Source organism: Nothobranchius furzeri, chromosome 16, assembly GCF_043380555.1.
Source record: "Nothobranchius furzeri strain GRZ-AD chromosome 16, NfurGRZ-RIMD1, whole genome shotgun sequence".
NCBI lineage: Eukaryota > Metazoa > Chordata > Actinopteri > Cyprinodontiformes > Nothobranchiidae > Nothobranchius > Nothobranchius furzeri.
This window is the reverse complement of record NC_091756.1, coordinates 48018597-48032051: the sequence shown is the minus strand read 5'-3', so window position 1 is coordinate 48032051 and position 13455 is coordinate 48018597. Positions and strand designations below refer to the sequence as shown.

The 13455-nt window shown below is 39.8% G+C and overlaps 1 protein-coding gene across 4 annotated transcripts in view; it reads right to left on the bottom strand.

The window, feature by feature from the left end:
* Positions 1 to 13455, bottom strand: part of scn4aa (sodium channel, voltage-gated, type IV, alpha, a) — a 40722-nt gene that overhangs the window by 15597 nt on the left and 11670 nt on the right. For all 4 annotated transcript variants that reach the window (XM_015962747.3, XM_054749345.2, XM_054749346.2 and 1 more), the window contains 6 exons: positions 11851 to 12006; positions 11620 to 11749; positions 8211 to 8449; positions 7945 to 8118; positions 4842 to 5198; positions 463 to 951 (listed from right to left, as the gene is read on the bottom strand). In XM_015962747.3, the coding sequence (XP_015818233.3) occupies positions 463 to 951; positions 4842 to 5198; positions 7945 to 8118; positions 8211 to 8449; positions 11620 to 11749; positions 11851 to 12006 (1545 nt within the window). The remainder of the gene's footprint in view (positions 1 to 462; positions 952 to 4841; positions 5199 to 7944; positions 8119 to 8210; positions 8450 to 11619; positions 11750 to 11850; positions 12007 to 13455) is intronic.

Here is a 13455-nt window from a genome sequence, read left to right as displayed (position 1 = left end):
TAGCGCCACTAAGCAGAAACAATTAGCAGGAAGTGTTGAGATTAGATGTGAACTACTGAGGAAAAACACATCTCCACAAGTAAGTCAAAAGTAGGTGTAGCGTACCAAAAGGCCAAGTATTTCATCAAAAATGAACATTTCAAGAATAGCCCAAGGAAGCTAATCTAGGATAGCTCCTTGAACCTGAGTTCTATTTCTATTATTACTGAAACTGATGGTTCAGTTTATTTTATTTTTATCTGGGTGATCCAAAAGTGTACTAACTTTTTTGAAAACAAGGTTACAGACTTTTGGCTACTTCTACAGAAGTAGAAATAACACATTTGCGGTTATAAACTCTCAAAGAATCCCATTCTTGTCACAAATGTACGTGTTATTGCTTCTCTTTTGTTTATTGTTATCAACATAAATAGATTATGAAGATACATACAAATAAATAGCTTAGTTGTGTGGATTTATTACCGTAGTTTGCTGAATATCTCTCTCATTTGTCCTCTCAAAGTTGTCTGCCTTATCTGCAACATCTTGTTCATCATCATCATCATCATCCTGGTCATACTCGCTCAGGTTTTCAAAATCTGATTCTGCTTCAGCGATTGGCACGTTCAGGCTGGCATCTCCATCCACAATAAATCCAGATGGCTGGCCTTCAACCAGGCAAACTAATAGTCCATCTGCTACGTTAAAAGCCTGACAGGTCTCCAGGTGGTTCATTTCAATTCCCTCTGTTTTAGCGTCTGCTCCGTCAGCCGGGCCCTCGTCGGGCTCCTTGGGTTTTCGGCCAAGAATCTGCTGGACTTTTTGAACAACAAATGCTTTAAACCAGTTGATGCCCAATGTGATCCTGCCGATGGCAATTTGGAGATTGTTCATCTCTCCGTCGTCGTCCACTCCTGAGAGGTTGTCTCCACTGAACGAGTTGAGCAGCAAGGCCAGAAAAAGGTTCAACACCTTAGCAGACAGACAGATTAAATAAAGCATTCAAATATGAATCTAAGACTTACAGGTGATACATTTATTGCACGTAAGCAACATTTCTCTTAAAATGTTGCTTCAGAAGAACAGATTTTTTATTTTATTTGTTTTAGAATGCAACTCTCCTCTAATATACAAATTATTCTCTCTTAAGTGACTAGACTTTGAGTACGAGTGTTTCAAATGTAATCAGCTCAACACAAAGTTCTGCTTCTTCTCAAATGCACACCTCAAAGTTCATATTGGCACTGTGATGTTGCATCGGTAAACTGTCTGCATCCACATGCTGCTGCTATTTTTAGATCCTTAACTCTGTTAGTTATTTTTTGATTGCTGTTTGCCAAGTTTAGCAGGTTATCACGGTTACATGTACTGGCTGATCTTCGTCTTTCCTGTTTGGAGGCTGTGAATCAGTTAAGAGCTGGTGGAAATACTAAGCTGCTGCTCAAACCTCATCTTACAATGAATGAGCTGAAAAATTCTGCAGGTTTTAACCTGAAAGATTTTGCACAGAATATGGTGTAGGTGGAGTAAAAAGCAATGTGCAAAATTTCTCTGTAAAAGTCACTCAGGTTACTTTTAATTTGGTTAAAAACATTTCTAGGGATCTGATCATGTGCAAATTTTCTTTTTTTTTCATAGAAGAATAGTTTGCATGTTTGCTGATGTACTGGGAAATGTTTATATTTTATTTGTCTTTGTCCTTGACGCTAAGAAGCTGGGGTCTCATTTATCAAACATTGCGTAGACTCCTTACTAAACTTACTAAACTTACTAAAACCTTACTTAAGCTCAGCAAAAAAATTTACTCACGCTAAGTAGGTTTGTGAACTGTAAAACACAGAGTACGCACAGCTTCATGCAATCTGCGCTTTATAAATCAGAGACTACCTAGAAAAGTTCTCAGCTGCTTCTGTGTCACATCCCGCCCTCACCACGCCCACTTTCTGCCATAAATGGTCAGTGCAAAGTGCCTTGTGGATCTCATGCATATACATAAGTTGGCTCGTTGCAGCGCTCCACCATTAAGATCGCGACCGCAGATCAAGGAAGCACAATTTCACAGAAGCAGAAATTGAGGTACTTGTGGGTGAGGTGGAAAAATGAAAGGAAGTACTTTTGCAAAACAAATAAGATAAAATCCACGGAGTGGCACAGTGTTGCTGAAGTCGTCAATGCTGAGTTCTTCAGAGAGATCTGTGGCGGATATTAAAAAATGGTCCAATCAGGATTTGATCCCCAGACTCCCAGGTGAGAGTCACATGCTCTAAACAGTCAGCCAAAGGAACATCCCCCTTGGCCATGTAGCCAGGGCGCATGATCAATCGGGTCACAGTGACAGGAAGCTCACGCTGTCACAGACGCATGACATTCTGTCTCAATCTGTCCCCCTGCTGATGTTCAGCATCCTGTATTCTATGCTTCAGGCTGTGCATGTGTGAGTGTGCACGCGTATGTGTGTGCGTGTGGGGGTCTTGTTCTGTGTGAAAACGAAGTGGTACAAGTGATAATGCTACAGGATTTCATAATTTTATCCTTTTCAGCAGCACCACTGCAGGTGCTCTCCATGTCCAAAATGTGCGTAAGCAAGGTCCTTAGTCAACTTAAAGTTGCGCACATTTTTCTGCTACGTTTTCTTTTATAAATCCCAAAGTTTGCAAGGAAAGTTGCTTACGCAGTTTTCCGACCCCGTTATGGGCATAAGCAAGCTTTATAAATGAGGCCCCTGGTGTCCAAAAGTCACTAGATGAGGTGTCAGACTCTAAAAGCCTAATTCATACTTCTCCATCAGAGCGTTTGCACACACGCACAAGTATTGATGGAAACATTTTCCTTTCATACTTCACTGTCGGTGTGCCAGTTTTGCAACGCAACTTTACACCAGGACAGTAGGGGGCATAGACCCTTTCTGGCAGGGCTTTACTGCAGTGATGTCTTTGGTTGACCACAGTTTACATTTTATTTACTTAAGCTTGCAAGTGCAAATGTCTTGAAGGATGTGTAAATTTAAATTTTAGATTATTGTGTTTATATTGGAATTTTTCATTGTTCCTATTCTTGTTAAATATTTCCACTCAAGGAGCAATGGCTGTCAGAGAGCGAGCTTTCATTGAGCTGGAACTACTTGATCACGTGGAACACAAACATTTGTTACATTTCAATGAGAGCAAAGGAGACGTGGCGTACGTAGAATGTCTTTTCAGGCAGGCTCTACAAATGTTCCTGTGTGATTATCTTAGCATTTCTAAGTAATTTACCTGTAAATAGTTAAGTCTATAAATAATTAACTTACAGAGTTTAGTTTGTTATTTAAAATTTGTTTTGTTGCTCTGTTTCATGTTGGATAGTTTGAAGTTATTTAAAGGGATACTCCGCAACTTTTTCATATTTTTAAATAATTTTCTTGAGCCAATATGTGCAAAAAGGACCCTTTACAGACCTCACTGCCATCTGTAGCCAGAATATCACACTTATGTATTCTTTGGACTGTGAGTCTGCAATAAAGGTTTACTACTTGCAACTTCAGTGTGGCGGCCACTGTTTAGCTGACATACCTGGTGCTCGTCAGAGTTAGTCAGTTAAAAATGTGAAAGTTCAACCAGCTCACTTGCGCGTGCGTGGGGGGTGGGGGGTGTGAGTGTGTGTGTGTGTGTCTGTGTGTGTGTGGGGGGGTGGGGGGTGGAGAGGGGGGGGGGGTTACTTAAAATTAACATTAATATTAAGCAGTTGTTGATACTTTATTTAATGATTTATTAATTAATGTCTAATAATGCACCGAGTAATGCTAATAAAGGGACCCTTATTGTAGTGTATTGCCCATTTCATGTCTGCCATGCAACAGTGCAAACCAACTGCTCCACCTAAGGATTGGCCATTTTAACTTTGCACCAAATATCCACCCAGACAAACCTTTGGTTTGGCACACTTTTATCAAGCTTATCGGCTATGGTGCAAAAATAGTAACAGAATGCTAAAGCAAGAATAAGCTAGCTTTATCTGTTTCTATTATATATGCTCTTAGACCTTGTCCACACTAAAAAATTAACATCTGCCCTCCCAAAACATAACACCCACACCACCTTGTTTAAAGAAAAAACTCCATCAACATGTAACCGCATAAGTGCATTGTTAAACACATTCATAGACATGCCAGAACTGCAGTAGTTCCCCCGACTCCTATCCATTTAGTCTTTCTGCTCAACTTCAACAAAACATAAAACATGGCGCTTAGCTCTTTTGTGTGGACCGATATGGAGGTAGAATTGCTCTAAAATGTAGTTTTATACCTAGTTTGACTACTAGTTAAATGTAGTTTGAAAACCCGAGCACAGCTCTGAAGTCTTCCACAGGTCGCACATGGGCCATCAGCATTTTGTGAAACCTTAAACTCCAGTTATTTCTGTCCACAGATACGCTTAAAACTGAAAAAACATAACTCTTCACTTTGGCTGTTTTAAAAAGATAAGTTTTTGTTACATAAATCTGTGTTTTTGTGTGGATGCTGAATCATAGAAACATTTTCGTTTTTGGAGATCCGGCTACGTGTGGACAGAGCTTTAGATTGTTACAAACAGCATCACCTCCTGCCACCAGAGCTCTGGTCGCTCAGCTGTTTGTGTTTGTTTCCTCAGCAGAAGCGTGGTCTCTTGAGCAAGATCTTAGCACATACTCAGGTCAGCAGCACTGTCGGATGTCACAAGCTGTCTGAGCTAAATTAAAACACCACTTCCTTTGAAAGGCAGGAAATATGCGCGATTGCAAATACAGTATATCTTATGTATAGATGAGTAAAGCCAAGCGTCTGATTTATTTACATGTTTTGGATCTTTCACCCATAATCAAGGTTTAATCACTGAGGGACTCACCACTAGATTCCCAATAACCATGACCATCATGAAGACGATAAAACACATTGCAGGTCCGGCCACCTCCATGCAGTCCCACATCGTCTCAATCCATTCTCCACACAGGATTCGGAATACGATGAGGAATGAGTGGAAGAAGTCATTCATGTGCCATCGTGGCAGCTCACAGTCTGATGAGATCTTGCAAACACAGTCCTTGTAGCTCTTTCCAAAAAGTTGCATGCCCACAACGGCAAAAATGAAGACGATGATGGCCAGCACCAAAGTAAGGTTTCCCAAAGCTCCAACAGAGTTACCGATGATCTTGATCAGCATGTTGAGCGTGGGCCAGGATTTTGCCAGTTTGAAGACACGCAGCTTTTTCCAGTAAAAAGAGACAGAAAAGGTAAATATAGTAAATAATACACATAATTACACGCCACTAAAATGGTTAATTAGTTTGTTATTTCCTTCGTTGGGTTGGGGAAAGATGTAAAATCTGCCAAGAGAATTTCTCATGAAGGAGTCAAGCTAACTGCTACTTAACTTTTCATTGAACCCATTTTCTAATAGATAATTCTGTTTTTCTAATAGATAATGCTGCTTGAAACATACCCTCTCTAACCAGCATGGATTGTGCCGTCTCTCTAAATAGTAGTTATTCTTCTATGTTGTTTTTGATTTAGCAGTCTAACTTTTGCTTTGGAATAAAAATGGCAGAAATACCTATTAGACCCTGTTCTGGTTAGCTGTTAGCCTATGCTAAATATGAGATTACAAAGTTAGAAGGGTTTTATTTGGCTTTTTTCAAAAGGTTTGGTCTTTTTATGTACTTTTCTACCTGAGAAAATATTCAGTCATCAGATTGCTACGTAGAGGTAAACATAACATTTTTTAAACATTTACTTGTTTGTATGACACAAATTTGCACAGTGAGTTTTTTTTTATGCTGGGGAAAAGTCCTTGAAACAGTTTTTCTGTAAATGCAAATTTAAACCACCAATGCAGGAACCAAACCACTACAATGTTTATGTAGCATGGCAAGAAAAATGCATAATTCGTTCCACCAAAAATTCCTCATTTAATGTAATTAACTTATTTAATTATGTATTTTTATTTAATTTACAAATTAAATATTTACATTAATGTATTTACTCTAAATAATTGTTTTAAGTTCATTGTTTTTCATGTTCGTTGTAAGATTCTGATTTTAAAAGTATATTTTTAGACATTTTGAGAAATGCTTGGTTCTATTATTTTGAACGGCCTTATCCTGTGATGTCATTTCCTCCCGAATCAATCGGTTTGAAGCTGTAATGGAGGTGTAACGTTTTCACCTACAGATTGACCTACATGCCAACGGTCATCTACAGACCTATTTCCACCCTCTAAGGTGGATTTTACATTCTATCTTCCAACAAGCCACAAGGTTCTGCAAATCTTGTTGACATTTCAGGAGGAACAAGATGTCAGCCTGTGTTCCCAAACAAAGCCTTCTTTTGATAACGCTGCAGGATTGTTCACTCTCATGAAAAAGAAACGTTTACAACTCATAAGTTAAATAATCATTAAATAATAATATGGTTGAATGAACAAATGTTATATGAATACTAATGAAATGTTTTTTATTAATCTTTGCTTAAATTACTGTGGTTGAAATTAATGTTATTATTACAACGAAACATTTTGGTGTTATGATCAGTGATGTTTGATTTAACAAGTGAATCATTATCTACACTCAGACACAATGTTCATTGGAGATTAATTAAAGTTAAAGTAATTTCTGCTCATAAATATTTTCTTGCCCACAAATCAGAGCGTCCTGTATCTGAAAGAAGGTGTAATGTTCTGAGGTTTGTTTGGTAACACCTCTTAACATGGCACGTCCCGATTGGCCAGGTAATCAAAATATGGCAATCATTAAAACAGAGCTCACTTTGCCGTGAGTCAGTTCTAGAGAAAGCTACGGACCAGCCATCCGGAGCAAAAACCTCTTTAGCCCAGAGCATCATTTGACAAGCTGTCAAAAACCTGCTACATGCTGAAGCTGACACAGCAAATGGTTCCTGCAGAACAAAGCTGATACAGTTCTGACTCCCTGAGAGTCCTTCTAGACGCAAACGATCTCATCTATCTGTTGTGACTCGGGTGACATCTCTGGACTGGAGCGTCGGTGCTGCGGTTAGTCTACTGAACCTCGGCGCCCAGAGGTCATCCGACCTTCCTGACCTTCGGATCCGCGAAGAGGGTCTCCAAAAAAGGTGAGGCAGACACAGCATGAATTGCATCTGATGTGGTTTTGATAAGAATCACCTTCATATTTTAATGCAAACCAAATTCTTTTCACACCCAGAACTCAGTTCTTCTCTAGATACGAAGGTTCTGATATTATCACATTCACACACATCATCACACCTCACATTCCATCCACTTAGATCCAGTCATCACATAAAGTGTTCCCTAGTTGTCTTGTTTTTAATTGTTTAGAAAATAAATGTCTTGCCTTTTATAAACCTGACTCTGTCTGAATTGGTACGAAGCGTGTTTGATCACTGAAAAAGCAAAGAATCCTACAATCTTCTGATTAAACATCCAAAGACCAATCAGGTTGATACTCTATATTTATATAGAATATCATATCTTATTGGTCATAAGTAAAGGAAGTATATTAAGCTTAAAAGCAACAATATTTACCCCCCACAGAGGGAAATGAGCTGAGATCAGCTGGGTGATTTTCACTGCTGCTGAACTGTTATCCCATTCTGTGCAGAGTAAAAATGCCGTCAGTAGGCTGAACCTGAACTCCTGAGTCATTCGTCACTTACACAATGCAGAACTTTTTGGGTGGTCTGGGCGAAACAGTGAGTCCGGTTGCATTTAAATGATGATTCAGAAAGAGCAGAAAAAAGCTGCAGCCACCCTCCAAACAAATGACTCTTCCATTTCTGGTCTGATTGATGCTTGCCTGTAAGGACTGCATCCTTTTTGGAATATTTCCCTGATTTGTCAAACAGAAATCACTGACAGTAGCTTAATTGCTGACTAAGCATAATTCCACACCACCCACAGCAAAAACAAGCCAACTCTCCAAAGTGTAAAAAGAAAAAGAATGATCATGTCTTACCAAACGAAAGGACCTAAGAACTGACAGACCCTGGACATTTGCCAACCCCAACTCCACCAGGCTGAGAGTGACAATGATGCTGTCAAAAATGTTCCAGCCAACTTGAAAATAGTAGTAAGGGTCCATGGCGATTAGCTTGAAAACCATCTCAGCTGTGAAAATCCCAGTAAAAACCTAAAAAGCATGAAGAAAACTCCAAAATTAAGATTTGGGATGTTGAATTGTTTAACTGCTGTAAATCTGAATTAAATGTGTAAAACACTCACCAGATTTCCTACTGAGAGCATGTCGTCAAACTCTGGGGTCATTGGGTAATGCTCCATGGCCATGAAAAGGGTATTGAGCACAATGCAGATGGTGATCGCCAGGTCAACAAAAGGGTCCATGACCACAAAGTGTACCCACTTTTTAAAGACAACCCAGGGCACACAGCAGTCCCACTTCAAGAAAATGTCTGCAAACTTGTACCAGCATGGTGGACACGGCCTCTGAGCTTCCTCCAACTCTACACACACACACACAAACAAGAGAAGATGAAATTATATGCAAAAAACAAGTCTAAAGACACAAGTCTAAAGCACAGTTGTTGGCATACATGATCACATGGGTTGATTTCATCTATCTGATAAATCAGCTCATGTATGTGTGGTGCCTGATTTCATACCAGTGTTGCTGCACCAGTGTGCTTAGATTAAAAAGCCACGAGGCTTAGCACCATGAGGGCATGACCCTAAATGCTGACAGGGATCTCAGCTGCAGATGGTGTGATTAACTTATCTGTGACAAGCTCCTGTTGAAAAATAAATTTGCTGTAGTCTGTTTGAATGGATGCTTGAGAGTCATTTTCAGCGGAAAGAAAACCTCTGGCGTTTCTGTTTCAAGAGGAGTGGGGGGTGGAAAACAACAGGATTTGGTGTCTTAAAGTCAAACTTAAAGTTCCATCATCACACACTGGTAAAATTTATCTCAACATTTGACCCATCCTCATGGAGAGGAGCAGTGAGTTGCAGCAGTGGCTGCGCTCGGGAACTATTTGGTTGTTTAACAACAATCCAACTCCTTAAAGCTGAGTGTCAAGCAGAGAGGTATTGATTCCCATTGTTGAAGTCTTTGGTATGGGCCTACTGGGAATCAAACCTCGATGTCCCAGTCCCAGGGCGGACACTCTACCACTAGGCCACTAAGCTGGTTACTCATTAATTTTCATGATGTTGAAATACCCCACCTCCGATTGGCTTACACTAATGCCACTCTTCGGCTGCCTCCATTTGCAACGCTTCTGCTAGCTAAGACACACTTTGCTCTCTCCTGGCTGCAACAACGGCCTTCTGTGGTTACAAGCCAATGTGTGTGTGAGTCCATGGTTGCAAATATTTCTATATGTGACATAATAGAGCCTGTCTTTTTCTGTCCCCAAGCATTTCTCCGTCTATTTTATTTTGGCAGCTAATGCAGGAAACAGGGGTTGAAGACTGTTTTAATGTTTAGCACACATTTAAAACTCAGCGTGACCGATCGTATTTCATCCATCCATTTTCTTTGAGTCAAGTCTAGTGCAGTCCAAGTCGATGCAGATCACCAGTTTGCGAACATCACGAATAGCAGCAAGTTGTAGTCTATCAGGATCCCAGCTACCTCTGCGAATTGTGAGGTCCGAGGGCCCAGCTGGTACCAAGAGCACTTCTGGTCAGAGTTCAGCCAAACGACACCCACGCCTGAATTCAGTTCAGCACTGTGTCAAGAAGAGCTGCCATCGACGTACACACCGACATACATACCGACGTATGCCCTCAAGGAGAGCTTGGTCAAAGTAGTGGTGATTGGGGTTCAGCAGGGTCAGGGGAGGGTTAGCTGGCAGGACTGATGCAGAAGTGTCGTCCGAGCATAGCACCAGAAGGAAGCCATAATAAATTCCTTCTCCTGACTCCCTTATCTGGCCTGCAACTCACAAATCTCTTCAGGAGAGAAACTTTTCTCTTTCAACAAAATTATTCTTATTTTGGTCTCATAAAATGATTTCTTTCACTGGATATGTAACGTAGACAAGGCCTGATTCATCAGTGTACCACTATCGACACCGGTGGTGTCATGACACCTGGAGGAAGCGATAATGAAATATCTCCTGACTTAGCGGGCCTACAAAGCCAAGGTCCCCTAACAGGAGACAAGACTTTTATCTAACTCCCTTTTAATAAAAATTATTCTGGCTCATAAAATGATTTCTTTACTTTACAGGTTAAGAACAATTAAATTAAACAATGAGTGTTTTATCTAAAGTGTTTTAATAATGTCTTGACTGCATCACAGGAATGAATGAATCGACGTAAATGTTTATTATTACACGACTTATTTCAGATCTGAAACACACCAAATGAGTCTACTTGTTAAATTTAATAATGGTTTATTATCAGCATATTAACATATAACTATATTAATAAATCACTGTTTAACAGATTTACTTCGCATTAAGTGAAAGAGGCCTCTTCTGAGTGTCTGAGATGTCTGAGGGTCTTGCTAAAACTAACTTTTAGAGGAGTTGTTCCTTTTATTAATTGTTGTTTACAGATTTAGACAAATCAGAATCTAACACGTGTAAAATGGCCATTTAGCAAGACTCTCGGACATCACACATTCCTCAGACACTCAGAAGAGCCCTCTTTCACTTAATGTGAAGTAAATCTGTTAAACAGTGATTTATTAATAAAAATATAATTATCGCTTCCTCCTGGTGTCATGGGTGTCACACTGATGAAGCAGGCCTTGTCTACTTTACAACATGCTTGTCCATGCAGGGGGAGCTGGTGCCCATCTCCAGCAGTCTCTGGGCAAGCAGGCGGGGTACACCCTGGACAGGTTGCCAGTCCATCACAGGGCAACACAGAGACACACAGGACAAACAATCAAGCACACTTAAGGACAATTTAGAAAGACCAATTAACCTGACAGTCGTGTTTTTGGACTGTGGGAGGAAGCCGGAGCACTCAGAGAGAACTCATGCATGCACAGGGAGAACATGCAAACTCCATGCAGAAAGACCCCAGGTTGGGATGTGAACCCAGAAGTATCTTGCTGCAAGGCAACAGCGCTAACCACTGCACTACTGTGCAGCCCCGATCATATTTCAAACTGAACAAATTTGATACGTTTCTCAGTGAACTTATATGTTTTAAGGTATTCAGTTTATAATTTGCAGAACAAATATTTGACTGACAACTGCAGGAATTTTCTTGTAATGCCGTTTTATGCTTTACATGATCTGGATCAATACTTTTTCATCATCATCATCATCATCATCATCATCGTCATCATCATCATCATTAAGCTTTAATTCTAAAGCACTTTCCAACAAAAAGGCTGACCAAAGGGCTTAACACTCCAATAATAATTACACCATTATCTAAAATTACAAAACACGAAAGACAATTAAGTAAATTCTGTGTTTCCAACAGAAACTTTGCATATTTTCCCCATAAATTATTTTCTCCAACAAGTCGTCAATTTTCACAGCCCAATGAGATTCTGAATCTGTTTCCTTATCCATCAAAAGGCTCTTTAAAATGCCACTTTGTAACCATTAAATAAACTGCCTGAAGAAAAACATTAATATTGCTCCAACTGTAACATTAATCGATGTTAGAATACGTAGCTCATATTAAGGGATTGTAGGCCCCGTACCTTCAATAGCAATGGCTGAAAGCATAGTCGTAGCACTCGCAGATCTTTGTTTCAGGCCTTGCTGATCCACATGAAGCGTGCTGTGCAGCGAGTCCGATGACTTGCCCTTGAGTTCATAATCTACAGCAGACTATAGAATATGATTAGAAAGTCTCTGAATAGACATGGATAAAAATAAGAAAAGACAATGAGGAGTCTCTGGTAACAGGTTATCTTGAGTGACCGACTAACCTCATCCATGGTGGGCGCTCTGATCAGCAACTGAGGGATGATCCTCCCATTGCAGTCCTTTACAGTCTCACCATGTGAGGAAGTCTTTTCATCATCTGCTTTTTCAGACGCGGACTTTTGACTGGCCAGAGTCGCTCGACTTCCATGAATCTGAGCCTATTCAGCAGAAGATGAAAATTTTGGTTAATTTCAAATGATGTGATTTTCTATGCTGCTTTATTTGAAAGGGGTGAATTTTTTTCAACAAAAATAAAATGTAGGAACTAGTTTGCTGTGATCGCAACGCTGCAGAACAACCATAAACATTATAACTAAAACATTTCTCTAACTGAACATAATTTTTCTTAAACCATAAATCAACTTGACTTAAAATTGAAAGTTAAATTCCAATGTGACTCTGATTTTTTAGTGTTAAGCAGAAATGAATACATGAATAGTTCTACAGCTACATCATCTCAGAGTTTGTTGGGCATCTTGGTCCACCCTCACAGCCCCGCTCTCAGCGACTGGGCTTCAGTTCAGCTCTTCATAAACCTGGTGACGATGCAGGTGGTATGTTTATATTTTCTATAGTCATTGGTCCTAACATGTAAAATGTTAGCTTTCACGTAAACATTTTTGATAAAGTTTCATGAACAAAAAGAGAGCAAGTAAAAACTTTTTGGTGAGCCCTTGAGACATATTTAACTAAATCTTGTACTAAACATGTTTTTGTTATTCTGCTGTAGAATTTCAAACTAACTATTGTTTCATGTTGTCATTCTAAATTTAAACGCAGTCATTTTTATTCTGAGTTACAGGAAACCACTTTTGAGGGACTGAAGAGCCACACGAAGCTCCAGAGCTGCAGACTTTATGGATCGGATGAGTTAGCTGAGGTAGTACCTGTTCAAGTGACCATGTAATCGTTATTTTAATAAATCTGCTGTGAACTCAAGTGTGAATGAAGGCTTTTTGAGTCATTCTCTACAGAAAAATTAACTCTGGCACTCCTGCTTCAGGAAGTTGTTAGCCGAACGAGAGGGGGGCAGAAAACAGCAGGATTTGTTATAATTCATGATACTCAGATATCTCTCCTCTGATTGGCTAACAGCAACGCATCTCTATCACTGACTGTTTGCTTTGCAACAGTAATGTCTTCTTTCCACAAATAACACAACCCTGAAGGAGTTCTGCCATGTTTTGGACTTGCTAATGCTAACGGTTATGATGGGTTTCATTCCGTGATCCGGTACGCGACTAGCTGCAGCTCGGTCGGAGCCGGGCCAACCTAAACCTCCCTGGTTCTTTCCTCACAGGGGAGAGATGCTTGGAGCTTTTGAACTGTTTCAATTGTGGCAACTCAATACTTCAATAACTCGATGAGGCAGTGATTAAATTTTATCTTGGTTTTGTTTGAATTCTGTCAGCACATATTTAGGAAAGCTAAAACTTTCACTCTGAATTCTTACCACTCTTTAATCTGATGTAGGTGGATCGTTCAAAAATACTATCACAGCAAAAACTGTATTTTAAGATATTTAATAAATGTTAGGTCCTGATACAAAAAGTTTTAATTCAGTCAGGCAAAGAATATAACAGCTAGCTAGCCACTACGTGCCAGCT